This window comes from Bufo bufo, chromosome 8, assembly GCF_905171765.1.
Source record: "Bufo bufo chromosome 8, aBufBuf1.1, whole genome shotgun sequence".
Classification (NCBI taxonomy): Eukaryota; Metazoa; Chordata; class Amphibia; order Anura; family Bufonidae; genus Bufo; species Bufo bufo.
The window spans coordinates 51,950,509-51,977,758 of record NC_053396.1 but is presented as its reverse complement, the minus strand read 5'-3'; the positions used below and the strand labels follow the sequence as shown (position 1 = coordinate 51,977,758).

Genomic DNA, 27,250 nt, shown 5'->3' with positions numbered 1-27,250 from the left:
TTAGTTTAAATAAGTGACACCTGGCAGAAGGAAAGAAGATGACAAAGTGAAACCAAAACAAAGAACGTCATACAAGAAGTAGAGAAGAACGTCTGCCAGACCTTCTCACAGAACTGCCGGTGACAGCAGCGCTGAGAGCAGTGCGATCCATGTTCTCTGATAGTTGGCTGTGCAGTAGCACAGCCTAGTATCGATAAAATGAAAATCTGAGTATCGTGTCGATACCGAGACAAAAGTATAGAGCAGACTATGGCATACTCAATACCGGGTCTGCAGTCAATCTACCCATACATCCTCAATACAAAGAATAAGCCCCAGAGGGTTCTCCTTCATGCATAGAAAAAAAAAGGGCGTATTATCTAAACCTTCATCGTAATGGAACAACTCGGATACAATAGGTCACATAACAAGCATAATAAACACATAATAAACACTCTAGTCGCACGAACATCTGGCGAGTGTATCCATCATCCTCTCCATCTCCCGCTTGTTATCTATAAAATAAATGAAAACCATAATTAGTGACTTAAAACCCAATAAAGATACTTAAGATATTAAAAATACTTATTTGTGCTAAATAGAACTACCATATATGCAAGAGAACAGCAGCACCGGACCAAGGGACATTGGGCAAGCCACCCAATCACAATATAATCCCAATATGGTTTTCCTATCAGTTGGTTTAGTATATAACTGAGTGTGTAATGTGCAATTCGAGACAACCAGATTTGTGTCTAGAAATTGAACCTCTGTATAGGAGTGAACCAATGTAAAATGTAGCCCAAAATTAGCACTATTCAGAAAATCCTGGAAATCAAATAATTCCTTTTCCTTCCCTGTCCAGATGAGGAAGACGTCGTCTATGTATCTCCACCACCCCTAAACTTGTGTGAAGTGGTGTGACACAGACGACATCCTCCTCAAATCGTCAAATAAAGATATTTGCGTAGGTCGGGGCCACATTCGACCCCATGGCCACAGCCCACTTCTGTATAAAATATGTATCCTGGAACAAGAAATAGTTATACCTCAAAATAATATCCAATAGAGATATGACAAACTGGGAGGCCTGTGTAGAGAGAGAGGACAATTCTAGCATGCGTGATACGGCACTACTCCTCTTGTCATAATCAATAAATGTATATAAAGAGGTCACGTCAAAGGAGGCCAGAATGATTGTTTGTGCATGAGGTAAAACAATTTGTTCCAATTTGCACCAAAAAAAAAATCAGATGTATCCTGTATGTAGGAGGTCCCTCCTGTAGCGAAATTGCGTAACACCTTGTCAAGGAAAATAGAAATTTGGCTGAAAATAGAGTCTGACCCCGCCACAATCAGACGTCCAGGAGGATCTATCAAAGATTTATGAATGTTAGGTAACACATATATTACCGGGGTAACCAGATGTGCCACTGTAAGATAGTCTGCGAGGTCAGAGTCAATTATTCATGCCACCACTGCATCAGATAGACATTGTTTAATAATCTTGGCAATATTAAACTTAGGATCAGTATAGATAGCCTCGTACACATTGGAATCATTGAGATGCCTCAATATCTCTGCAACATATATCATAACCACCAATGCGCCCCCTTTATTCGCTGGTTTCACTGTCAGACTATGATCTTTTTTTAAGTTCAACAAGTGCCTCTACCTCAGCTGAGGTAAGATTAGTATATTTATAGCCAGACCCTGTGTATGTCATTTTCAAAGTCTCTATCTCAGATCTAACAGAAATATAGGCATCAACAGCTGGCTCATTAATCACAGGGTTAAAACTACTATTTCTCGACAGGTTGAACATCCTCAGGGAGAAATCACTCAACTGGGGATGGTCAACCTTAGTTTTATCCCTGAACCATATTCTCAAAATCAAGATCAAACCAATTGATAGATGTGTTCGGACAAAAAGACAATCCTTTGCTTAGGACACTCACTTGTGTGTTAATAAATTCTTTTGATGACAGATTAATAATGGTAATTTCTTCTTGGGCATTAGGGTTTTGCCCACGGGTGCCTGAACCTTGTTGTTGCGTAGTCTTCCTCCATCTTCGATGTTTGTGACCGCCGCGCCGGGTTAGCTATCGTCTTTTCTCTCTGCACTCGTGTTGTCCCCTAAAAAAGAGTTCTCACCAGTTAAAGACATCTGTGTATTTCGCTTTTTTCTTCTAATATCCTTGGAATTTTGATTGTTCGTGTTATCAGACTGCCAGACATATAAAGTGCCTTTCTTAAAATCCTCCAAGTCTCTGTTCCATTTAATCTGTTTTCCTTCCTCAGATTCCAGTTGTAACTTTTGGAGTTGAATAGATAAACCCTCCTTAAACTTCATCAAATCATCGCTAGATATCAAACTAGCAAGTTGTTGTTCAACAATAGATAGTTCAGAAACCACAACTGAAAGTTCATGTTGCAAGTACTCTATATTGAGCAAAATAAAGTCAAAAGCATATCTGTTGGAGAGTGCCTCAAATCTTTTACAAAAATTGGGATTACCCAAAAAAAATTCGGTTGGGGGTGCGACCTCATACCTCTAGTTATCCGCTGGTCTTTATAGTATTCCCCAAGTGTGGTCATATGTAAATGAAGTGATGTCGATCTTCTAGATCAGTGGTGCCCAACCATTTTTCGTCTGAGGGCCACACTAGACTTGGTATAAATTTTGCGGGCCGGAACCAGGTAGCTTTGCCAGAAAGAAATGCAAACGCTGTGAGTGGGCAAGAGTGAGCATTACTAAGTAGAGGGCACATAGCTTGCATAACTACTGTGAGGAGGGCACATATCAGGGCATAACTACTGTGAGGGGGCATGAGTGAGCATTACTACTGTGAGGGGGCACATATCTGGGCATAACTACTGTGAGGGGGCACATATCTGGGCATAACTACTGTGAGGGGTCACATATCTGGGCATAACTACTGTGAGGGGGCACATATCTGGGCATAACTACTGTGAGGGGGGACATATCAGGGCATAACTACTTTGAGGGGGCACATATCAGGGCATAACTACTGTGAGGGGGCACATATCAGGGCATAACTACTGTGAGGAGGGCACATATCAGGGCATAACTACTGTGAGGAGGGCACATATCAGGGCATAACTACTGTGAAGAGGGCACATATCTGGGCATAACTACTGTGAGGGGGCACATATCTGGGCATAACTACTGTGAGGGGGCACATATCAGGGCATAACTACTGTGAGGGGGCACATATCAGGGCATAACTACTGTGAGGAGGGCACATATCAGGGCATAACTACTGTGAAGAGGGCACATATCTGGGCATAACTACTGTGAGGGGGCACATATCTGGGCATAACTACTGTGAGGGGGCACATATCAGGGCATAACTACTGTGAGGGGGCACATATCAGGGCATAACTACTGTGAGGGGGCACATATCAGGGCATAACTACTGTGAGGGGGCACATATCAGGGCATAACTACTGTGAGGAGGGCACATATCAGGGCATAACTACTGTGAAGAGGGCACATATCTGGGCATAACTACTGTGAGGGGGCACATATCTGGGCATAACTACTGTGAGGGGGCACATATCAGGGCATAACTACTGTGAGGGTGCATGTGTGAGCATTACGTCTGTGAAGAGGGCACATATCTTGGCATTATTACTGTGAGGGGGCATGTGATGTATACATGTGTGTAATGTATGTAGTGCAGTATGTGATCACACACTGCACTACATACATTACACACATGTATACATCACATACTGCGCTGTCACCTTCTTCTGCAGGTCTACCTTGATGTCTGGTCTTTAGGCTTCAGTCAGATCCTCCACCGCCATGCTTGCGCCGTGTGCCTGACACCACCAGGACCTGGCCCCTCCTCCTTTCATCTCCCGCCGTCTTCTCCTACAGCAGGGCGCTCTATCGCTCCAGTGCCCGCCCAATCTTACCAATCAGGGGCGTAGCTAGAAATGGCTGGGCCCCATAGCAAAAAAATGTATGGGCCCCCCTTCCCGGATTTCCCACCCCCACATACAGTACAGACAAAAAGTTTGGACACACCTTCTCATTCAAAGAGTTTTCTTTATTTTCATGACTATTAAAATTGTAGATTCACACTAAAGGCATCAAAACTATGAATTAACACATGTGGAATTATATACATAACAAACAAGTGTGAAACAACTGAAAATATGTCATATTCTAGGTTCTTCAAAGCAGCCACCTTTTGCTTTGATTACTGCTTTGCACACTCTTGGCATTCTCTTGAAGAGCTTCAAGAGGTAGTCCCCTGAAATGGTTTTCACTTCACAGGTGTGCCCTGTCAGGTTTAATAAGTGGGATTTCTTGCCTTATAAATGGGGTTGGGACCATCAGTTGCGTTGAGGAGAAGTCAGGTGGATACACAGCTGATAGTCCTACTGAATAGACTGTTAGAATTTGTATTATGGCAAGAAAAAAGCAGCTAAGTAAAGAAAAACGAGTGGCCATCATTACTTTAAGAAATGAAGGTCAGTCAGTCAGCCGAAAAATTGGGAAAACTTTGAAAGTAAGGGCTATTTGACCATGAAGGAGAGTGATGGGGTGCTGCGCCAGATGACCTGGCCTCCATAGTCATCGGACCTGAACCCAATAGAGATGGTTTGGGGTGAGCTGGACCGCAGAGTGGAGGCAAAAGGGCCAACAAGTGCTAAGCATCTCTGGGAACTCCTTCAAGACTGTTGGAAGACCATTTCAGGGGACTACCTCTTGAAGCTCATCAAGAGAATGCCAAGAGTGTGCAAAGCAGTAATCAAAGCAAAAGGTGGCTACTTTGAAGAACCTAGAATATGACATATTTTCAGTTGTTTCACACTTGTTTGTTATGTATATAATTCCACATGTGTTAATTCATAGTTTTGATGCCCTCATAGTCATGAAAATAAAGAAAACTCTTTGAATGAGAAGGTGTGTCCAAACTTTTGGTCTGTACTGTACCTATCGGACCTCCCACCCCTTCCAAAGCTCCCACCCAAACACCCCTCCAGGACCTCCCACCCCAATATCCCCACACCCCTCCCTAGATCCCTGTGTCATCCACAGATATACCCTCTCAGTGTCATCCACAGATATCCCCCCTCAGTGTCATCCACAGATATCCCCCCTCAGTGTCATCCACAGACATTCTGTTTTCACTTTGTCATTATGGGGTATTGAGTGTAGAATGATGAGAAAGAATTTGAATATCAAAATACGAAAAAAGTGAAATGGTCTGAAGACTTTCCAAATGCATTGTACCTAATGTGATTAAGGCATCTCATTTCCCTCAAATATATTTTACTTATATTTTTATGTATATCTTTTTTTTTTTAGTTATTCGTTTTAATAGTGACCTGGCTCAAAAGTTTCATCCACTCTTCCACCAAGATGGACAGTACCTATGCTGTGCACAAACAGCTAAAAATGCCATGGGATGTCAAGTCCTGCAGAATGCCAATGGAGGTCAGTTAACCAATTTACTCTTTAAAAAGTTTGGTTCGGACCCGAATCGATTCTACCTGAAGCAAAGTTGTTCCAATTGCCCTGTAAATTGGTATATAATTTTTTCTTTAACACATCCCTCAGCTCTTGAACGCAATGACAGCAATAGCAAATAATGTCAGGGTGACATTAACATATACTGTATAGATATGGGAAAAGGCATGGCTGACAGCGTCAACAAATAGTGTGTTTAAAAACAACTGCGCCAGGTTTATGTAGGTGTGCACTGTGACACTTCCCTTCACTGTGGCTGCCCGTGGCAACGTTTGGTATGGTGTACATGTGGTGGCAGTGTCCCGGCCTTCTGGCTGACTCCCAGGACATGGTTGCCACGCATGTCGTTGCCTGCGGTAACAGCTGCAGTGTGATGTTCATTTGGACACTTTCCCCTTTAAGTTGAAGTCTTCCCTTCCCTGGTGTTGGAAGGGTTAACTTCCTTCCTAGTGTGTGTGTGTGCACTGGGTGTGTCTGTGTGGGTGTGGCTACATGGGCTATTTAGCCTCAGTGGAGACCTGAAGCTGAGAGGTACTCCAGCCTTGTTTGTAAGCTGGAGGCAGTCTCCTGGTTTATACCATCTGCCACTGAGAGCCACCCTTGTGGTCATAAATCTTGTTTGATGTGATGAAGATGTGTCTGTTGTATGTTTCCTATTGCAGCTTATGGTCCTGGGTTCCTGTGTGATGTGTGTTGTGTGCTGTGTCCGTATCTGTGTTAGGACAGCAGCACTTGTGCATGGGTTCCAGGCTTTGTGTCTGTGGCAGGTAGGTGTTGTGCTTATGGCATTTACCTGCCACGAGTTGCATATGTTCCCCTTTATTGTAGCCTGGCCTGTGAGACTCCTGTTCCTCCGTGTCTAGGAGGAACAGGTCGTCTTACCCTGCTCCTAGCGTTAGGGATCTGCGGAGGGTTACTAGGGAGCCGAGGTTCCGGAGCATGAGCCCTCCTACCTTCAAGGTCGGCTCATGCAGCTAGGAGTCAGGGTCAGATTAGGGATGCGTTAGGAGGTGACCTGCTCCCTAATTCTGTGCTCCTGGCCAAGCAGCGACCACCAACTTCCGTCATCGCACGGCTGAGGGTTTTCCCCATCCTCAGCCGTGACACCGTCCCTTCTTTCCAGTATGGGGGACCACACCTGGAAAGTGTTGGCCAGGGACTATCCGGGCGCCTCCAGTTCCCGAGGTACTCCGGCCTGCTCTTTCCCGGTCAGAAAAGATCAGGGCCTTGAGGACTGCCTTTATAGAACTGAAGGAATTTCCCTGTGTTGCCAGCGCTCTGGGACAGCACAAAAGAGTTGTACAAGGCAACCTGAACCAAGTAAACCGCAACTTTTTTGTACCATGCCCGGGTTTTGCGCATGGCATTATATGGCTTGAGGACTTGATCAGAGAGATCAACTCCTCCCATATACCGATTGTAGTCGACGATACAATCGGGCTTGAGGACCGTTGCCGCAGTACCTCACACAGGGACAGGGGTGATTCCATTACTGTGAATTGTGGACAGTACAAGGACATCCCTCTTGTCCTTATATCTGACCAGCAACAGGTTTCCTCTGGTAAGGGCATGGGTCTCCCCCCTGGGGACATGTACCTAGAGGGGGTAGGTAGGGAGGCCGCGTTGATTTTTCCGCACGGTCCCACAAGCGGACGTGGATCTGGCGGCGAGGGACTGGAACAAGGGGATACTAGTATAAAAGTTATCCACGTACAGGTGGTAACCCTTATCTAGCAGTGAGTGCATAAGGTCCCACACAAGTTTCCCGCTAACACCCAGAGTGGGGGGACATTCTGTGGGTTGAATACGGGAATCTCGTCCCTCGTACACACGAAACTTGTAAGTGTACGCTGAGGTACTCTCACAAAGTTTGTACAGCTTCACGCCATACCTCGCCCGCTTTGAGGGAACATACTGGCGGAAAATGAGTCTCCCCTTGAAAGCAATGAGAGACTCATCAACGGCGACCTCCCTTCCAGGTACATAGGCCTGCACAAATATGGCCCCAAAATGATCGATGACCAGCCTGATTTTGTACAGGCGGTTATAAGCAGGATCTCCTTGGGGGGGACATGCTGCATTATCTGAATAATGCAGGCATTTCCGGATGGCCTCAAACCGGGTACGTGTCATGGCCGTAATGTAAAGTGGGGTCTGGTAGAGGACGTCCCCACTCCAATAATGCCTGACACTAGGTTTTTTGACTAGGCCCATGTGCAGCACGAGGCCCCAAAACGTCCTTATCTCGGCTGCACTGACCAGAGTCCAGCCACCGGCCCTAGCCAAAAAGGAGCCCGGTGTTGAGCAACGAACTATTGGGGGTACAGGTTCGTCTGCTCCACCATCAGATTTACAAAGTGGTCACTGAAAAAAAGACTAATATAGTCATATTCAGTGAAGCCCACTGTGGAAATCTGGATTCCTGGTTGGCCTACAAAATCAGAAATTGCGGGCTCAAAATGCTCTGGGGTACACCAGACAAGTTCACCGGCAGGGGGCTCAGGTGGACTGATCTGGTGGGCCGGATAATTAGTACGAGCCCCAGAGCTGCTCGTACTAGTGTGGGCCACAGGGTCCTTAGCATGGCGGTCCCCTTGCTCTGCCGCCTTGGGGGCTCATCATCATCGCTAGATGGTGAGGAGGACGCGGATGACAAAAGGAAAGTGGGGTCATCCTCGTCCTCACTGGGGCTCTCGGACTAGGAGGCAAGCTGGGCGCATGCCTCTTCGGCCGAGAACATCCGGCGGGCCATAGGGGAGTGTGTTTGGGCGTGTGTGTGTGCGTGCTAAACTTTATTTGGTGTGCGTGTGTGTGGGGGCACGGGTGTTCACGAACTTACCCTAAACCTAACAGACAAAAAATTAATAAATAACAAAAAAAGGGCAAAAAATGTAAAAAAAAATTCTAACTCGCTGATCAGCCATCCAAAGCTCATCAGCGGTGGGGTGTACAATGCACTAACAATGGCCGGACGCTAAGAGTGCCGGCCACAGTCAGCGTACGCAGAAAAAAAATATATATGCTTGCGCCCCCCAAAAAACTGGTGGGGGGGGCGCAGGGGGGCAAGCTGCAGCACCCCTGTGGACCCCAGACACCCGATTTAGGCTGATGCAATCAAAACATTTTATTTTATTTTTTTCACTAACTTTCCCTGAATATCCCTGCCTAACCTAACCTGTCCCTAACCTTTCCCTAAATACCTTGCAGGTGGTGCACAGATGGGGGTGCTGGGCACAGATGGGGGTACTGGGGCACAGATGGGGGTACTGGGGCACAGATGGGGTGCTGGCTGATGATCCCTGCAGCTCTGAAGGACCGACGTGCAGGACACAAAAGGAGGAGGAGAGGAGCACTGCAGTAATTTGAACTGCCCACCCGCCCAGCCGACCAATGAGAGATGATCCTGAGAGGTGATGTCACCATCACCTCTCAGGATCGCAGGATGGTGATTGGTGGTGTATTATCACACCACCGATCACCATCCTGTTCCGGGTTATCGGGTGCCCAGAGACCCGAATAATCCTGAAACGCAGCAAACCGCAGGTCTGAATTGACCTGCGGTTTGCTGCGATCGCCGACACGGGGGGGGCACAGGACCCCCCGGCACATTGTCCCAGGGTGCCTGCTCAATGATTTGAGCAGGCACCCAGTTCCGATCACCGCCCGCCACACGGCGGTGATCGAAACTACTCAGGACGTACAGGTACGCCCTGTGTCCTTAAGTACCAGGACATCAGGGCGTACCTGTACGCTCTATGTCCAGAAAAGGTTAAAGAGTATCCCAGCCTGAAGTCTCTTATCAGCAAAACAGACACATTTTGCGAACTTGTAATGCAATTATTCTCCTCCTTCCACCACCACCAATATGATAATGCAAGAAAGTCTGGTAATATTTTTGTCTATTGTGTTATTTGCATTTTAAAATGCTGATGTTCTCGCCCTTCTGCAAACACACTGAACACTGCTAGTGACAGTTTACTTTGGGAATAATGCAGTATTGGCATTGTTAAGATTTCTGCCAACTGTGTTATTTCCATTTAAAAAAACAGGTTTAAAAAGAGTAGACCTTCCTTTACTGTTAAGACATATGTTACAAACTTGATAACACCCCCTTCCACCACCACGGCTGCTCTAGGAGAGACGCGGTGCTGAGCCACTCCCCCTGGTTACACAACAGCATCCTTTGTAACAGGATGCAATGCTCTGTTTTTCCCTGCAGCGGGCGTGTGCTGGAGGAGATTAGGCTACTTTCACACTTGCGACAGCAGGCTGCATTTTTTTTCCGGCCGCCTCTTGGTTTTTAGTGAATGGGGCCGGAGCAGACTTCCGGTGGCACGGTGGGCTAGCACTAGCACGGATCCAGCAGGCTGTTCCCCCACCGGAACAGTCTCCCAGGCCCTGCTACTGCAAGCGTGTTTCTGACTAATGGAGCGCCTATCAGGTGCTGATCCAGGGAATCGGTGTTCTATTTTAAACCTTTTCCTGTCCATACACTAGTGCCAGTGATAGTCTTGCTTGGGCTCACTAGCTAGGTCCCTGGTTCTTGTTCCTGTGCTGATTTGGATTGCTCATGTTTGTGACCTCGGCTTGTCCTTTGACCACTCTCTTTCTCTTGTGATTTGTACTGTGCATCCCCATCTGGTTCTGACCTCGGATCGTCTTTTGACTACTCTCTGTCTCTCGTTTTTGTACTGTGCTGTCCTCATGTTTCTGATCCATTTACGTATGACTCTTTGTGTCATTTGTATCTAGGTGTTTGTCTCTGCACCTTAGCAACATAGGCACTGTTGAGCAGTTGCATTCTTGCTACCTAGGGTTTGCACTGCAAGTAGGTAGGGAAAGCGAGCTGGGTTCTACGTTAGGGCTCACTGTACGTGTCTGTCCCTATCTACAGACATTACACACCAATATAACAATGCAGGGAAGTCTACTTTTTGTCTACTGTTTTATTTGCTTTTAAAAATGCTGATTCAAAAAATAACTTTCTTTACTATTAAGACACACATTGCAAACTTGTAATGCGATTATTCTACACCACTAATATAACAAGGCAGGTAGAGTTGGTAAGATTTTCGCAAAGAAAGAATTTAGTGTTAGTCAGCACATCCCAGTGCGCAGGTGCACATCAATGCAAAAACAAACAATGCAACAGCACTCAAAAATAATAAAGTAAATACATTTGTGCTATACTGACTATAGAAGATGTACTAATGCTAATGCTACGTTATAAATGTGAGATTCTTGGCAAATACATTTTAGACAAAAAGGGTAAAAGGTTAGACTTGCGCTGATAATGCAGTATAAAGAGATGAGGCATATATATATATATATATATATATATATATATGTGGTCCCCCTGATTTAGGAGCCGATTGTAGTAATAACTAACTATAAAATTGGAGTTTTTTGGGCAATTAACCCCTCCATCGACTAAGCATCGACACCCCTCTCACTGAGTGTGAACTAGTGCAGCATTGTCTGCTTCCTTATACGGCAGCGCGGGTTCCAGAGCTTATTTACATTTTAGACAAAATTATGTCCGCCACCGGTAAGGCGATCTATTTAGGATAGGAACCTACACTAAATACAGTACTACCTCTGCTGGTGCCATACTGGTGTCCATTAAATTCAGGGAATGCAGGTTCCACAAGCATGCTGAGCCCACACTATATTAAACCCCTTTTGGTGCCACAGTTGCCTAAATTCAATTTAGGGAATGCAGGTTTCAAATCCATGCTGAGCCCACATTATATTATACGTCTTTTGGTGCCACAATGGCCTCCATTAACTTCAGGGAATGCAGGCTCTACATGCATGCTGATCCCACTCTGTATTTTACCTCTCCTGGTGCCAAATGACCACATATGGGGTGTTTCTGTAAACTACAGAATCAGAGCCATAAATATTGAGTTTTGTTTGGCTGTTAACCCTTGCTTTGTAACTGGAAAAACATATTAAATGGAAAATCTGCCAAAAAAGTGAAATTTTTAAATTGTATCTCTATTTTCAATTAATTCTTGTGGAACACCTAAAGGGTTAACAAAGTTTGTAAAATCAGTTTTGAATACCTTGAGGGGTGTAGTTTCTATAAATATATCATTTTGGGGTGGTTTCTATTATGTAAGCCTCACAAAGTGACTCAGACCTGAACTCGTAAAAAGTTGGTTTTTGAAAACTGAGAAATTTCATGATTTGCTTCTAAACTTCTAAGCCTTGTAACGTCCCCCAAAAATAAAATGTCATTCCCAAAATGATCCTAACATGAAGTAGACATATGGGGAATGTAAAGTAATAACTATTTTTGTAGGTATTACTATGTATTATAGAAGTAGAGAAATTGAAACTTGGAAATTTGCTAATTTTTTAAATTTTTGGGCAAATTTGGTATTTTTTTATAAATAAAAATGTTTTTTTTTTTACTCCATTTTACCAGTGTCATGAAGTACAATATGTGACGAAAAAACATTCTCAGAATGGCCTGGATAAGTCAAAGCGTTTTAAAGTTATCACCACATAAAGTGACTGGTCAGATTTGCAAAAAATGGCCTGGTCCTTAAGCTGAAAATGAGCCCGGTCCCTAAGTGGTTAAGGCTACTTTCACACTCTCGTTCTGTGCAGATCCGTCATGGATCTGCACAGATGGATCCGTTCAGATAATACAACCATCTGTATCCATTCAAAAAGGATCCGTTTGTATTATCTTTAGCAATAGCCAAGACGTCTTGAACACCATTGAAAGTCAATGGAGGACGGATCCGTTTTCTATTGTGCCAGATTGTGTCATAAAAAACGGATCTGTCCCCATTGACTTACATTGTGTGTCAGAACGGATCAGTTTGGCTCAGTTTTGTCAGACACCAAAACGCTGCAAGCAGCGTTTTGGTGTCTGCCTCCAAAGCGGAATGGAGGCAAACTGATGCATTCTGAGCAGATCATTTTCTATTCAGAATGTATTAGGGCAAAACTGATCTGTTTTGGACCGCTTGTGAGAGCACTGAACGGAAGCCAAAATGAAAGCCCTGATAAGCCTATGTAAAAACTTGAGGCTTGTACCTCTGTATACTGGGTAACATTCTTTTCAGATACTGCATACACTCATCACCCTCATCAACAGAAGGAAGTTCTGCTCCTTCTGCACAGGCATCTCCCTTCCTGCTGCCATCTCTAATTGCTAATGAAGCTGTTTTTTAGCAAATCGGACACTACTGGGATTCATCCCATACAAATCACCATTTTGTAGATCACAAGAGAGAGAATATGAACAAGGATCACATTATTTCAGGCTGTGGGCAAGAGCCGTAGGCTTGTCCATAATGACTTGCAGGCAGCCTCAGACAATCAAGATTTACAATTAATTGATAAAGAAATACCCTGCAACCATTGTTGAAAAAACACTACTTGGTGGCTGGCAGCGTTAAGGTCTGGGGAATATTTTTATGGCATTCTCTGGGCCCACTCATCCAAGTGGAAGGCGCTCTCAACAGTTTTGAGTATGAATCCATGCTTGCAGAACACATACACCTATGCATGCTGATTGTCTTCCCTGGGGCGTATTGGATCTTCCAGCAAGACAATGCAACATGTCACTGTAATAAACTTAACTGGCCGGTTTACAGCGGCGGGATCCTCAACCCTGGCATGGCCGCCCCAGGAGAGATGTGCTGCTGAACCACGCCCCCTGGTGATGAAACCACATCCTTAGTAACAGGATGCAATGCTCTGTTTCTCCCCACATTGGGTGTGTGCTGGGGGAGATTAGCACTGGGCTGATTAGCTCAGCTGCTCTATTATTGTGTACTAGTCTTTCGGACTAATGACGTGCCGAGTCAATGGACCTATCAGGTTCTGATACAGGGACTCTGCTCGATTTAAATCCCTTCCCAGCCATACACCATTGCCAGTAATATTTTTGTTTGGCTCATTAGCTAGATTCCTTTTTTCCGGTCCCTGCATTTGCATACTGATTCCTCTGTGCTTCTGACCACAGTTGGTCTTCTGACCACCCTCTGTCTTTCGTTTGGTACTGCATAGCCCGCCTATTTCCGTACAATTGAGGTTCTGCCAAGTAGGGCTTATACTGCAAGTAGGTAGGGAAAGCAGGCTAGGTTCTAGGTTAGGGCTCACTGTCCTTGTTTGTCCCCACCTACAGGTATTACAGTCACATCGCCAGAAATGTCTGACATTGGTTGGAAAAGCATGAACAAGACTTCCAAGTACTGTGTGATGCACTTCAGTCAACTACAGATACGTGTGACAACCTACCAGGACCTTGTTGAGTCACTCCCAGCCGTCTAGCTGCTGTCCATGCTGCACATGGCGGTTACTCTGGATATTAACTGGTGGTCATAATAATGTTACTCGGCCATATATATGCTCCATACAAGCATACATAACTATACTGTCTCCCAGATTTCATAAGAGGCTCCAAACTGCCCTGGTGTCAGTGAAGTAAACCGGTCATCCTCCTCATCCATGGGCCACGGGCTAGATGAGGCTGACTACTTCCTTCAACTGTTCCTGGGTACTCACTATTCTCTGCAAGAACTGTGCTATTGAATGCATAGTTCAAATACATTTTACTGCAGACATTGCATTGTTATATCTTTGTCCTGTGGTGCACCTAGCCCAGTGATGGTAAACCTTTTAGAGACCGAGTGCGCAAACTGCAACCCAAAATCCACATATTTATTGCAAAGAGCCAACACGGCTATTTAACCTGAATGCCAATATAGTATATCTTCCATGTACTTTATCATTTAGCTATAATAGCCTGCCTACATTCAATGTGCTGCCTGTGCAGTTCATAGCGTACCCTGCGCTGATGAATGGCAGTAAAAGTCTAAGACTTATTGGTACACCATAGACTTTTCCAGAGGGCGGGTGCCCACAGAGAGGGCTCTGAGTGCCACCTCTGGCACCCGTGCCATAGGTTCGCTACCACTGACCTAGCCCTGCTGCTGTCTGAGGTGAAAAAATGAAAATGGCAACCCTTCCCCCATTGCCAATTTCTCAATCCAACCCGTACCTCCCAGCCCTACTGTTAGAAACACTTTGGAAAAACATTACATACAGCACTACAAAACATACAGGCTGATACAGGACCACATACCTCAATGATGTCTCCTCTGATGTAGATGTTCTCTTTTATCATCTTCTCTATTTGTCTAAGACCGCCATGATTGTTTATTTAGTCTTGTCTAGTCTCTGCAGAGTTTACCACACAGACATTGTAGGTTCCTCGCTTTTAACATCATCCTCCCCCTATGGGGCCCCAACACTAATATCCCGTGCTACCCCAATACTGTGCCAGCTGTGCTCCTCAATGTCCATAAACACTATACTGCAAAATTAATAGTGCCATACAAATAGTCTCCCCCCATAGTAATAGTGCTCCCAGCAATGGTTGTAGCTAGAAAATGACTAGGCCCACAGCAAATTTTAAACTGGACCCCCCCCTTTACAATCGCCTCCTCCCATGCAACCCTCACTCTTGTGGCTTGTGGCAGTCGCAAGAATCCAGCTGTGTTGGATTTCTTTCAACTGCCGTATCGATGCCATGCTTTCTATGGGATCACGCTACTCAGCGATGCTGGCTGTAACTTGACCAGTTTCACCATGTAGCCCCTAGCCTAACCACATACCTCTCCCTCTCTCAGCTGCGATGCCTTCTTCACCTTCTGGTCTGGTCCTTCTGTTTCCTGAGCGGCTTCTGCACACATCACTCATACGCATAACGCCCTGCCAGCCCAGGTATAATGAGGACAAGACAGCAGCACGTGCAGCACAATATTAATCGCAAAAAAAAAGCAAGTGAAGCTTCCCATTGAAGTGAATGGTAGTTCGTTTTGTCAAATTTTTGGAGCAGATTTTGCAGCAGAAACGGTCCAAAATCTGACCAAAACACCGTTGTGTGAATGAGGCTTAATAGTGCCCCCTATGGTACCCCGATACCTCATAATGCTCCTCATATCTCCAGAAGGATATTGATACTTTGGAGAGAGTTTAGAGAAGAGCTCTATAAACTGGTACATGGATTGCAGGATAAAACTTACCAGGAAAGATTAAAGGACCTTAACATGTATAGCTTGGAAGAAAGACGAGACAGAGGGGATATGATAGAAACTTTTAAATACATAAAGGGAATCAACAAGGTAAAAGAGGAGAGAAAATGTAAAAGAAGAAAAACTGCTACAAGAGGACATCGTTTTAAATTAGAGGGGCAAAGGTTTAAAAGTACTATCAGGAAGTATTACTTTACTGAGAGAGTAGTGGATGCATGGAATAGCCTTCCTGCAGAAGTGGTAGCTGCAAATACAGTGAAGGAGTTTAAGCATGCATGGGATAGGCATAAGGCCATCCTTCATATAAGATAGGGCCAGGGGCTATCCATAGTACTCAGTATATTGGGCAGACTGGATGGGCCAAATGGTTCTTATCTGCCGACACATTCTATGTTTCTAAGTTCCCCCATTAGTAATAGTGCCATCCATATTGTGCCCAATAATAATGCCTCGACAATACCCATCAGTAGTAATACTGCCCCACAGTGCCGCCAGTGGAAATAAGGCCTCTCTATAGTGTCCCCACCAGGACACTAGACCCCTCTAGAGACCACAATATATAGTATATTAGTATACTATACTAATACTAGTAATAAGGCCCCAGTAGCTAAAATGTCCTCTTTTGTGGCCTCAGTATTTACATCCCCCCCTGCAGTTATAACCCCCCCCCCCCCCTTGTAGTCATTCAGCCTGTATTATAATGCCCACTGTAGTGCTCTAACCTGTATTATAAATTCCTCCTCTGTAGTGCTCCGGACTGTATTAGAATTCCCTCCGTTGTAGTGCCCCCTGTATTATAATTCCCCCCATAATGCTGCAGCTTGTAGTATAATGCCCCACTGTAGTGCTCTGGCTTGTATTATAATGATCTCCATGTAGTGCTGTAGTTTCCCCCTACATCGCCTCCTGTATTATATTGCCCCCTGTAGTTCTGCCTGTATTATAATGACCCCTGTAGTTCACCTGTATTATATTGCCCTCTGTAGTGGCCCCCTGTAGTGTTGTAGTATCCCTGTATTATAATTCCTCCGATAGTGATGTAGTGCTCCCAGTATGGTATTGCCCCCTGTAGTGCTGCCTGTATTATAATGCTCCCTTTAGTACTGTAGTGGAACTATTCCTCTGTAGTGCCCCCAGTAATGCTGACATGTTTAAAAAAATTAAAAAAAATAATAAATAAAAATACTCACCTGACTTGTGTTCTTCTCCACTGTCTGTGATGCAGGCCACAGGCAACCAGGGTCTCAGGCAGCACAATCACTTACAATAACAAATGCCTACATCTTGAAGCCTGCTCCTGCCTGCTCCTTCTCTTTGCAACCCCAGAGAAGCATTTCAGTTGCATCTTTTTGTCATGTCAACCTCCTACTGGGGCACCTTCTTTTTCATAAGAATAGGCAGAAAAACCTCAACACATGCTATGGAAGACACTCAAGATAGTCTCCCTGATGTTGACATATGTGAGAACAGTCAGTGTTCAAAACGTGCCAGACCTAAACTAAGATCTAAGCCAATGTGCCATACCTAAGCCAAGTCTGGCAGTTTTTCTCCAGTGTCAAAAGACAAAAGCATTGCCAAGGGTATTTAAACACAAATGCAGGCATCATGGCTCTTTCACAGCACAGGATGTGGTGTCACCAGTTGGGCACCAGCTAGTGCAACATGAGTATTCTCAGTATTCCAGTCTCCTTGGCGGCAGCCATGCTGCTGTCATGCCCGGCTCTGAGGTCTGTCAGATTGGCAGCACGTGTCTAACCTTTTGTTTGTTTTGAAATCATGCTGGATCCGCCTTCCTTCAGGTCCTCTGGGTGGGGTCATTGGCTTAAATTGCCTTCAATCCCAGAGGGCCATGCGTGTTATAGCTTTCTGTCTGGCCTTGGATTCAAGGAAGGAAGGATTGTCTGTTCCAGCCCAGATAAGTTTGATTTCTGTTTGTGTTGTTTGCGGTCTAGGCTATTTGTGTGTCTTCTGCCCCTTCTCCCCTCTCACCATCTCAGGGATTCTAGGGTGTTTACAGTCCAGGCACGTGGACACTTCATTCCTACCATTAAGGTCTGAAATAGGGCTTAGCAGCATAGGGAGAGAAGTCAGGGATGTGCTAGGAGGTGACCTGTCCCCAGCATCTAGCCTAGACACTTGTGTATTTGGTTGTTTGTGTATCTGAGTTCCTGTCCGCCGTGACAGCTGCATCCAGGTGAAGTACAGTGTCATTGTCACCGTCATCATCAGTTACTGCTTTTTTCACTCAGACTACTCTTTCTACTACTCCGTTCCATCGCCAGCAATCGATAACGGACTGTGTGGCCAGGAAACCACTCTACTTTCACCTGGCCAAGTTGCTGGCAGTGCAGTTGCTGCTGTACCACTTAGTGTATTCTGCGACCTCTCCAAAAAAAGCCAGCCCTGCCTTGCCAGCCCTGAGCCAGCCCTCAGAAAACATGAGCTGCTCCTTTGTAATTCTTACTGTGCAGCAAGGTGAACAATATGGTGGACACCTGGAGCAACTGCTATTGGCAGGGACAGTGCATGTCTTTCATGGCCCTCTGGATCAATGTTTTACCTGGAAGTAGCAAGGCAGCACTGCAGCAAGAAGTTCAGGTCCTATTGACACTTTCCCATTTGTATCAGTCTGGTTCCCACACCAGCTGCTTATTTGCCTTCTTCATGTCTTACTCAATGGAAATCCTCCCTTCCCCAACAGAAGGAGGGTAATGTGTTGCTCCCATTCCCTCTCATCATATGTGTAAAGTGAAGCGTCACCATGCTGTGTTGGAGCTGATTGGACTGGGCTGGCTGTCTCCTCACCAACTCCAACTCGGTAAGATGGTCAGCAACAATATAAGGAACATAGTGGCCATGCTGCATTTCGGGAAATAACACATACACATGCTTAACTAGGCATGTTAACTAAACTAGTTGTGTTAAAGGGAACCTGTCACTGGGATTTTGTGTATAGAGCTGAGGACATGGGTTGCTAGATGGCCGCTAGCACACCCACAATACCCAGTCCCCATAGCTCTGTGTGCTTTTATTGTGTATAAAAACCGATTTGATACATATGCAAATTAACCTGAGATGAGTCAGAGCTTGAAAATATGACTCTTCTCTGGTCACACAAGTAAGATATGACTCTTTTATGTTAATTTGCATATGTATCAAATTGTTTTTTTTACACAATAAAAGCACACAGAGCTATGGGGACTGGGTATTGTGGATGTGCTAGTGGCCATCTAGCAACCCATGTCCTCAGCTCTATACCCAAAATCCCGGTGACAGGTTCCCTTTAAGCCAACTCCTTCAATAGCTTTTCAATGACTTTTGTTTCGGGATATCACAATGAGATAAGAAATTTGGGTTAAGAATTAGAGTTAGGTGTTAACTCTGCTACATCCGTACACCCTGCATGGCGCACATGATAAACCTAGTTCAGCAATGCTTTTTGAAAAAGTACAATGGCTTGCAGAGGGTGCTGGCAATGTACAGGAGACTGTCCTTGCATTTCAGCCATTCTTATGTGGCAAGGAACACCCTCCTGGACTTGTAGCAGTCAAGCGGTCTGCCATTGCACCGCTTAATCCACAACATTCCAACTCGCTGGAATTCCACCTTGCATATGCTAGGAGGAGAATAAAGCAGTAAATAATTACGTCATGCATCAGTCCAACTCAGCAGGGAGCATCCGTTTGTTTGAGGTCAGGCACTGGTAGCTCATTAGTAGTGTTGATCGAGCACCAAAGTGCCCGTGTGCTCTGGTGCTCGAGTAGAACACTTTGGGATGCTCGGGTGCTCTACAGGGCACCCGAGCACAATGGAAGTCAATGGGAGAACCAGAGTGTTAAACCAGGCATCCCCTGCTCTGAAGAGGGGAGGGAGTCTGGTTCAGAGGAAAAGGTCAGAAATTGATGGAAACACCACTGAAATGGTTCGGGAACGGCATGAGGAGGATGTCTGGATGCATCTTGGACTCCCAGGCTGCTGCTGGGAATAATGTTGTCCGAGTAGTACGCCACTTTTACAGACTGACAATAATACGCACAAAACCGAAGAAAAAAATTGATTTTAGAGGAAAAATTATTAGCAAACATTCTTTATATTTACTTATATATAAAGTGCAAATGCTGCCCAAAAATTACAAGGAAGAGGCACTCCAATACAACCTGTATATCACATAAAGGAGGGCCTCATTCACATTGTGGTACAATTGTTCAGGTAGTGGGGCTTCTACACTCATAAAGCTTATGCACTAAGTGAAAGGGCTGCCAAAAATTACAAGGAATCGGCACTCCAATACACCCTTTATTACACATAAAAGAGGGCATCATACACACCCTTGAAAAATTATGATTGATGACCTGCTGGTGACTCTCAAAAACATTAGGAGCAAGGTCCTGCTGGTGATCTGACCATCTAAAACATTAGGGGTGAGGGTCTGCTACTGATATGACCATCTAAAACATTAGGGGTGAGGGTCTGCTGCTGAGCTGACCATCTAAAACATTAGGGGTGAGGGTCTGCTGCTGAGCTGACCATCTAAAACATTAGGGGCGAGGGCCTGCTGCTGATCTGACCAAAATGAGAATGCTCGGACTGGGAGAGAATGTCTGTATGTGGATAAGTAACTGTGTAAAGTAATTAACATGAAAGAGGACAGTATACTACTACAGAGGGATCTGGATAGATTGGAGGCTTTGGCAGAAAAGTAATGCAAGTTACCCATACATAGTAAATGGTAAAACACTGTGTAACACTGACATGGAAAAGGACTTAAGAATTTTAGTGAACAGCAAACTTAGGCTAGTTTCACACTGGCGTTTTGGCTTTCCGTTTGTGAGATCGTTCAGGGCTCTCACAAGCGGTCCAAAATGGATCAGTTTTGCCCTAATGCATTCTGAATGAAAAAGTATCCGCTCAGAACGCATCAGTTTGACTCCGTTCCGTCTCCATTCCGCTTTGGAGGCGTACACCAAAACGCTGCTTGCATTAAAAGGGGCATAGATGCCCGTGATGAGAACATAGTCCTGCCACTTTACAAATGACTAGTCAGACCACACATGGAGTACTGTGTACTATTCTGGGCTCCTGTGAACAAGGCAGACATAGCAAAGCTGGAGAGGGTTCAGAGGAGTGCAACTAAAGTAATAACTGGAATGGGTGGACTACCAGTCCTCTAAAGTGATGAAAATTGGCTTCTACCTCACAGGGTTTTTTGCCTTTCTCTGGATCAACTTGCAGGATAACAGGTTGAACTGGATGGACAGATGTCTTTTTTCAGCCTTATAAACTATTTATTTATTAATCTGAAATGTGCCTAAAGTAGGCGTATTTTAGGCACAGATGTCACCACTTTTCCTTCCTCACGCCAGGTCTAATATTCTGGGCGTGGCGTGTGGGGAGGGGCGAGGGTCGGCAGGCCCATACGATTTATCATTTTTTACGCCTGTTTTAGGCATAGAAAATGGTCTAAATGTCTTACATTTAGAACTGGTGCTGGATGCACTGAAGTTATGGAGAGGCCTGCATCGGCAGTGCAGGGCTTTATCAAGACCAGCGTCTAAAATACAAGTCTTAATAAATGTGCCCCTATGATACTATGTTATATTATCGATGATGTTACTGTAAAAAACCTTAGTATAGAAACACTGAATATTGAAAACTAATCTTATAGCTTTATTGAAAACAAATTTTTGTAACATGATGTTTTCTTTATCTGTTTCTCTATCATACAGTCCTAAAGAATGATTCCTCAAAGAGAAGATCTCGAAAACCACTACCACCTGCACCTTCTGATGCTTTGGTAATAACAAGTGCAGACAATTGTAGCTGGAAATCCAGTTATTTTCCTCTTGTATACCTTTTTTAGTGTTATGGATACCTCCTTCAATGAGTGTTGGGAGGGCAATCCTGTTATCCTGTTATGCTTCCAGATGAGATTTGCATACACCTTGATTGGGGTCCTCCTATGGTAAATTTAGTTGATGGGACATGATATGGAAACACGTGCCCCTGTCTATATAAGGTCTCACAGCTGACAAGGCTTTGTAACACCCTTTTTTATTTATTTAATTATTTATTTATTTTTTGAGGCAAGGTAACCAAAAATGGCTGCACAATTTTAGAAGTTTTTTCTAATTTATTAAAAATAAAAAATATAATAATCTTGTAGACATAAGTATTTAGACCCTTTGCCATGACACTTGAAATTTAGCTTTGGGGCCTCCAATTTCTCTTTATCATCTTTGAGATTTGCATACACCTTGATTGGGGTCCTCCTATTGTAAATTTAGTTGATGGGACATGATATGGAAACACGTGCTCCTGTCTATATAAGGTCTCACAGCTGACAATGCATACCAGAGCAAAACCAAGCCATGAAGAAGAAATAATTGCCTGTAGAGCTCATGGACAGGATTGTATGGAGGCATAGATCTGGAGAATGGTACGAACAATTTCTGCTGCACTGATAATTCCCAATGGAATTAAATGGAAGAGGTTTGGATTGACCAGGACTCTTTCAAGATCTGGCTTCCCCACAAAACTATGTAACCTGGGGAGAAGGGCCTTAGTAAGATAGGTTGCAGCGAGCCCCAGAGGAGCTGTTGCAGAGCATGGGAGTAATAATGGCCCGGATTAAGTGCTGTGTCACTGTCTGCTCTCTCAGGCTGTTGCTCCCTGGAGATCAGTGCGGAGGAAATGTAGTATTGAAGAATGAGGCCAGAGTTAAACATAAAGTCTTTTTTACTAAGTGCAACATAGAACTTCAAATACATTCAATAGCAGCAGAATTTGAGTTCAATATCCTCTGATACCTGTAAAGATGATGGCGGCAGGTTGCATGGCTACAATTTAGCACTTAGGTCCTACTTGCCAAGTAATGTTCTGGGTGATGAGTGTCTTAGCCGTAGTCCCTCACCTCACAGCAGTACATTCAAATGGTGGATTTAGCTGTTCACTCTGCTGTATCTCTTCTCATAGATTCATTTGAGGCAATAGATAAGGTTGATTTCTTTCTTCTCCTTGCTTCCTCTCCTTTCTATAGCTCAACAGGCACTCCCCCTCCTGGCATTAAGCAGGACTACACCAATCCTACCAAGAGGAGAGCAACAGGGTGGTTATCCCTTTTCCTTGTTAACTCTTGCCAACCATTCCTTACTGGGAATAGCGGAGATACATACAAAATACATAACATAACAATATAAAATACAATATAATACATGACTATTTACTATGTGTAGTACCCCCAAGTCTGAGGTACTTCAAGGTGACCAAGAACATAATGTTCACTCTGGCTGAGCCGCAAAGATCCTGTGTGTAGATGGGAGAACCTTGCAGAAGGTAAATCATCACTGCAGCACTCCACCAATCTGGGCTTTTTGACATAGTGGCAAGAAAGTAACCACTCCTCAGTAAAAGACACACGATAGCCCACCTGAAGTTTTCAAAAAACCACCTAAAGGTCTCTCAGGATTGATCAAGATTGAAGTTTTAAGCATAATGTCTGGAGGAAATCAGGCACTAATCATCACCTGCTCAATGATGTTTTTCAGTAACTGGGACATGGAGACTAGTCACAGTTGAGGGAAAGCTGATTTAAGCAAAGTACAGAGATATTCTTAATAAAATCCTGATCCAGAGTACTCTGGACCTTAAACTGGGCTGAAACTTCACATCCAACAACATAATGACCCTAAAGCACACAGCCAAGACAACATAGGAGTGTCCAGCCACAGCCCTGACTTGAACTCAATTGAGCATCTCTGGAGAGACATGAAAATGTCTCTATCCAACCTGACAGAGCTTAAGTGGATCTACAGAGAAGAATAAGACAAAGTTCCTGATCCGGCTCAAAAGCCCGGTATAGACAGTCTTGAACATAGAAAAGTCTTCTTTATTTCATTAAAATGCGCATAGAATAAAAACCTACAGAGAAGAATGTCAGAAAAAATAAATAAATCCGGGTATGCAAACTTTGTGGCATCATGCCCTAGAAGACTGGAGGCTGTAATAGTCGCTGCTGAAGGTGCTTAAACTAAGTACTGAGTAAAGGGTCCAAATACCTTCATCAATGCAAGATTTTAGTTTTTCCTTTTTAAATAAATTAGCAAAGATTTCAAACATTCTGTGAAGTATTGAGTGCAGAATGATGGAGAAAACTTTACTTTTTTAATTTGGCACAAGGCCACAATATAACAAATGTTGAAAAAAGTGAAAGGGTCTGAAGACTTTCCGAATAAACTATGTACATAAAAATACTTAGCAAATCAAACAGTTCCAAATTATCTTGGGTTTTTATTTTTTGTATTTTTTATTTATCTGTCACAAAGCAAGCTGGAACACAATGAAAAATTCTAAGGCTCATTGGATTTCATGTATTTTTCCATCATCAATGTGTCCTTTCTTAACTTGTTTCTAAGGCACACATATCCTGAGATGTATGGCATGTGAAACAGGAAAAAACATACATGTATAATAGATGACTCAACTCATGCCATCTGTAGGACATTCATTGCCATAGGTTCTTATGTTAAAAATGTATATGTTAAACGCATACAGTAGTTTTTTGAAAAATTGGACTGGATGGTTGCGACAGATCCCTGTGATGTGTATTATTTTATATAACTTATTACAATTCAAGAAAGGTTACCGGTGAGCAAATCTATATGTTAATCTTTACAGGGTGTAAGGGTGCTGTACACATTTTTTGCTGTACCCCAGAGCAGGGGGTATCTGCAAATGATTTGTTATTTAATCTCATGCAATGTTATGCTATGTAATGTCATGTTAAAGCAGCATAACCATGTATGGATGACACACCCAGGGTTTACAATCCTGTATCAGCCCTTTTCAGGAAGTTTGGTGGGGATCTAAGATCCGCAACCGGCTCAGAGAGTCAGTTTTAGGCCTCATGCACACGACTATATAATTTTGTGGTACACAAAACACGGATCCACAAAACACAGATGATGTCTGTATGACATCCACGTTGCTTCCATTTTATTTGTGGACCCATTGACTTCAATGGTCCTTGGTCCACATTTTGCAGCCAAGAATAGGACATGTTATATTTTTTTGTGAAATGGACACACATCGAAATTAATGGGTCCAGGCAATCCAAAAAAAATGCAGATCATACTTAGATGCAAAATATGGTGTGTGTGAGGCCTTAGGGGAGAGTTCAGTGAGAGAGGAAGCTGTGCCTCATACTTCCTCTTCTCAGGCCAAGAGAGCTACAGATCTCTGTGTGAATTACTGCAAGATTAACAGAAAGAGAGGAAGATAAAGGAGAATTTAGAATCTGTATGGGAAAGTATAGGAGTCAGCAAGGTAACATGCTATTACAGCCATTTAGACTTTGTTGCAGTTAAGGACATCCTTCACCACTGGACATATCCTGGCCAGACATATCTTCAAAACCCTGTATTTCACAGTGGACGCAGCCATTATTGCCAAAGTACTGTTGCCAGCCTTAGATTCTGCTGAGAGAGACTTTAGCAAGATAGTGTACAAAGAGGGCCATAACTCCCATCATAGTAATGTATTCACAGATTGAACATAGTCCTGTTCGGGGAATTCTATAGTAGAATGTGGTCATAAACATAAGAATTCACAGCAATACCATCATTCTAATATATAACTTTTAATATTTATGTATAAAAAGGTCAATACACCCTTATAATTTATAGATAATTAATAATAAGAAAAAGAAAATCAAAATCTAGGGTCAGATTGGTGTTACCTTGCACGATATTTGCAATCTGGTTAGTAGATGTTAGTGAAACCTACTAGGGGCAGTAGCCCTAATTCTGGCCCTAATGTAGCAGCCCTGCCTAAATACGGAATAGCCACCCCGATAGGGGCGATCCCGTTTCTCGTGCCTCCTAGTGTCCCTGGTGTACCCTATCACGGGGTAGATACCTATATAATGAGGGACCCTATAGGAATGCCTGGGCTAATCTACACAAGAAAAATAATAAATGTATATAAATACCCAAAATTAGTGACAGACAACACCCTAATAACAAATGTGATATATGAGAAAAAAATGATATAGAATTAGAAAAGTCAAATGTCCAATACCGTCCCTACGCGTTTCGCCTGGTTGGTGTCAGGCTCATCAGGGGACATATTTGTCAAGGAGTACCTATCACCATAGAGAGTTACAAATATTACTATACATATATAAATTTATTTAGTTTTTCTATTTTTTTCTTTGAAGATAATCAGAGAAATATTGGAACATATGATAAAAATAGGCCAATAGCTAGAGAACGCTGATCAATCAATTTAACCTCCTCAGGACCGCCGTACGCAGGATTGCGTCTTTGCGGCGGCCCTGCTCTTCTGGGTGGACGCGCCGGCGCGTCCTCTCGCGAGACGCGAGATTTCCTGTGAACGCGCGCACACAGGCGCGCGCGTTCACAGGAACGGAAGGTAAGAGAGTGGATCTCCAGCCTGCCAGCGGCGATCGTTCGCTGGCAGGCTGGAGATGTGTTTTTTTTTAACCCCTAACAGGTATATTAGACGCTGTTTTGATAACAGCGTCTAATATACCTGCTACCTGGTCCTCTGGTGGTCCCCTTTGTTTGGATCGACCACCAGAGGACACAGGTAGCTCAGTAAATATGTTGCACCAAGCACCACTACACTACACCCCCCCCCCTGTCACTTATTAACCCCTTATTCACCCTTGATCACCCCTGATCACCCCATATAGACTCCCTGATCACCCCCCTGTCATTGATTACCCCCCTGTCATTGATCAACCCCCTGTAAAGCTCCATTCAGATGTCCGCATGATTTTTATGGATCCACTGATAGATGGATCGGATCCGCAAAACGCATACGGACGTCTGAATGAAGCCTTACAGGGGCGTGATCAATGACTGTGGTTGTCACCCCATATAGACTCCCTGATCACCCCCCTGTCATTGATTACACCCCTGTCATTGATCAACCCCCTGTAAAGCTCCATTCAGATGTCCGCATGATTTTTACGGATCCACTGATAGATGGATCGGATCCGCAAAACACATACATGCGTCTCCCTGGAGCCTTCCAGGGGGGGTGATCACCCCATATAGACTCCCTGATCACCCCCCTGTCATTGATCAACCCCCTGTAAAGCTCCATTCAGATGTCCGCATGATTTTTACGGATCCACTGATAGATGGATCGGATCCGCAAAACGCATACGGACGTCTGAATGAAGCCTTTGTCACGGAACCATGAACCAGACGTACAACAAGAGATAAGTGAAAATAAGAAGGCTTTATTGAAAATAAAGCTGTAAAGCAAAAGTCCAAACGAATGGTGAAACCGAAGCAGAGTCTTTGAGAGGCCAGAGATCAGGAACCAGAAGGGTAGTCAGACGAAGCCAGGATCAGGAACCAGCAGGGTAGTCAGACGAAGCCAGGATCAGGAACCAGCAGGGTAGTCAGACGAAGCCAGGATCAGGAACCAGAAGCAGCAGCAGTCTTAGAAGCATGTGAACACAGGAGGACCAAGCAAGGAACTGAAGCCACAGACCTCCTATATATATATGAGCTAGGCATCCAGCTCCTCCCAGTGGGAAGGAGGAGCCGCAGGGTGGAAGGCTACAAGAAACCCAGAAACCAAGATGGCCGCCAGCACATGTCAAACGAAGGAGAACAGCAAGAAGGTAAGACCATGACAGTACCTCCCCCTCAAGGGCCCCTCCTCCGCG

The 27,250-nt window shown here is 44.2% G+C and overlaps 1 protein-coding gene across 2 annotated transcripts in view; it reads left to right on the top strand.

The window, feature by feature from the left end:
* Positions 1–27,250, top strand: part of BTK (Bruton tyrosine kinase) — a 562,758-nt gene that overhangs the window by 268,728 nt on the left and 266,780 nt on the right. For both annotated transcript variants that reach the window (XM_040405594.1, XM_040405595.1), the window contains exons 6-7: positions 5,327–5,455; positions 21,276–21,343. In XM_040405594.1, the coding sequence (XP_040261528.1) occupies positions 5,327–5,455; positions 21,276–21,343 (197 nt within the window). The remainder of the gene's footprint in view (positions 1–5,326; positions 5,456–21,275; positions 21,344–27,250) is intronic.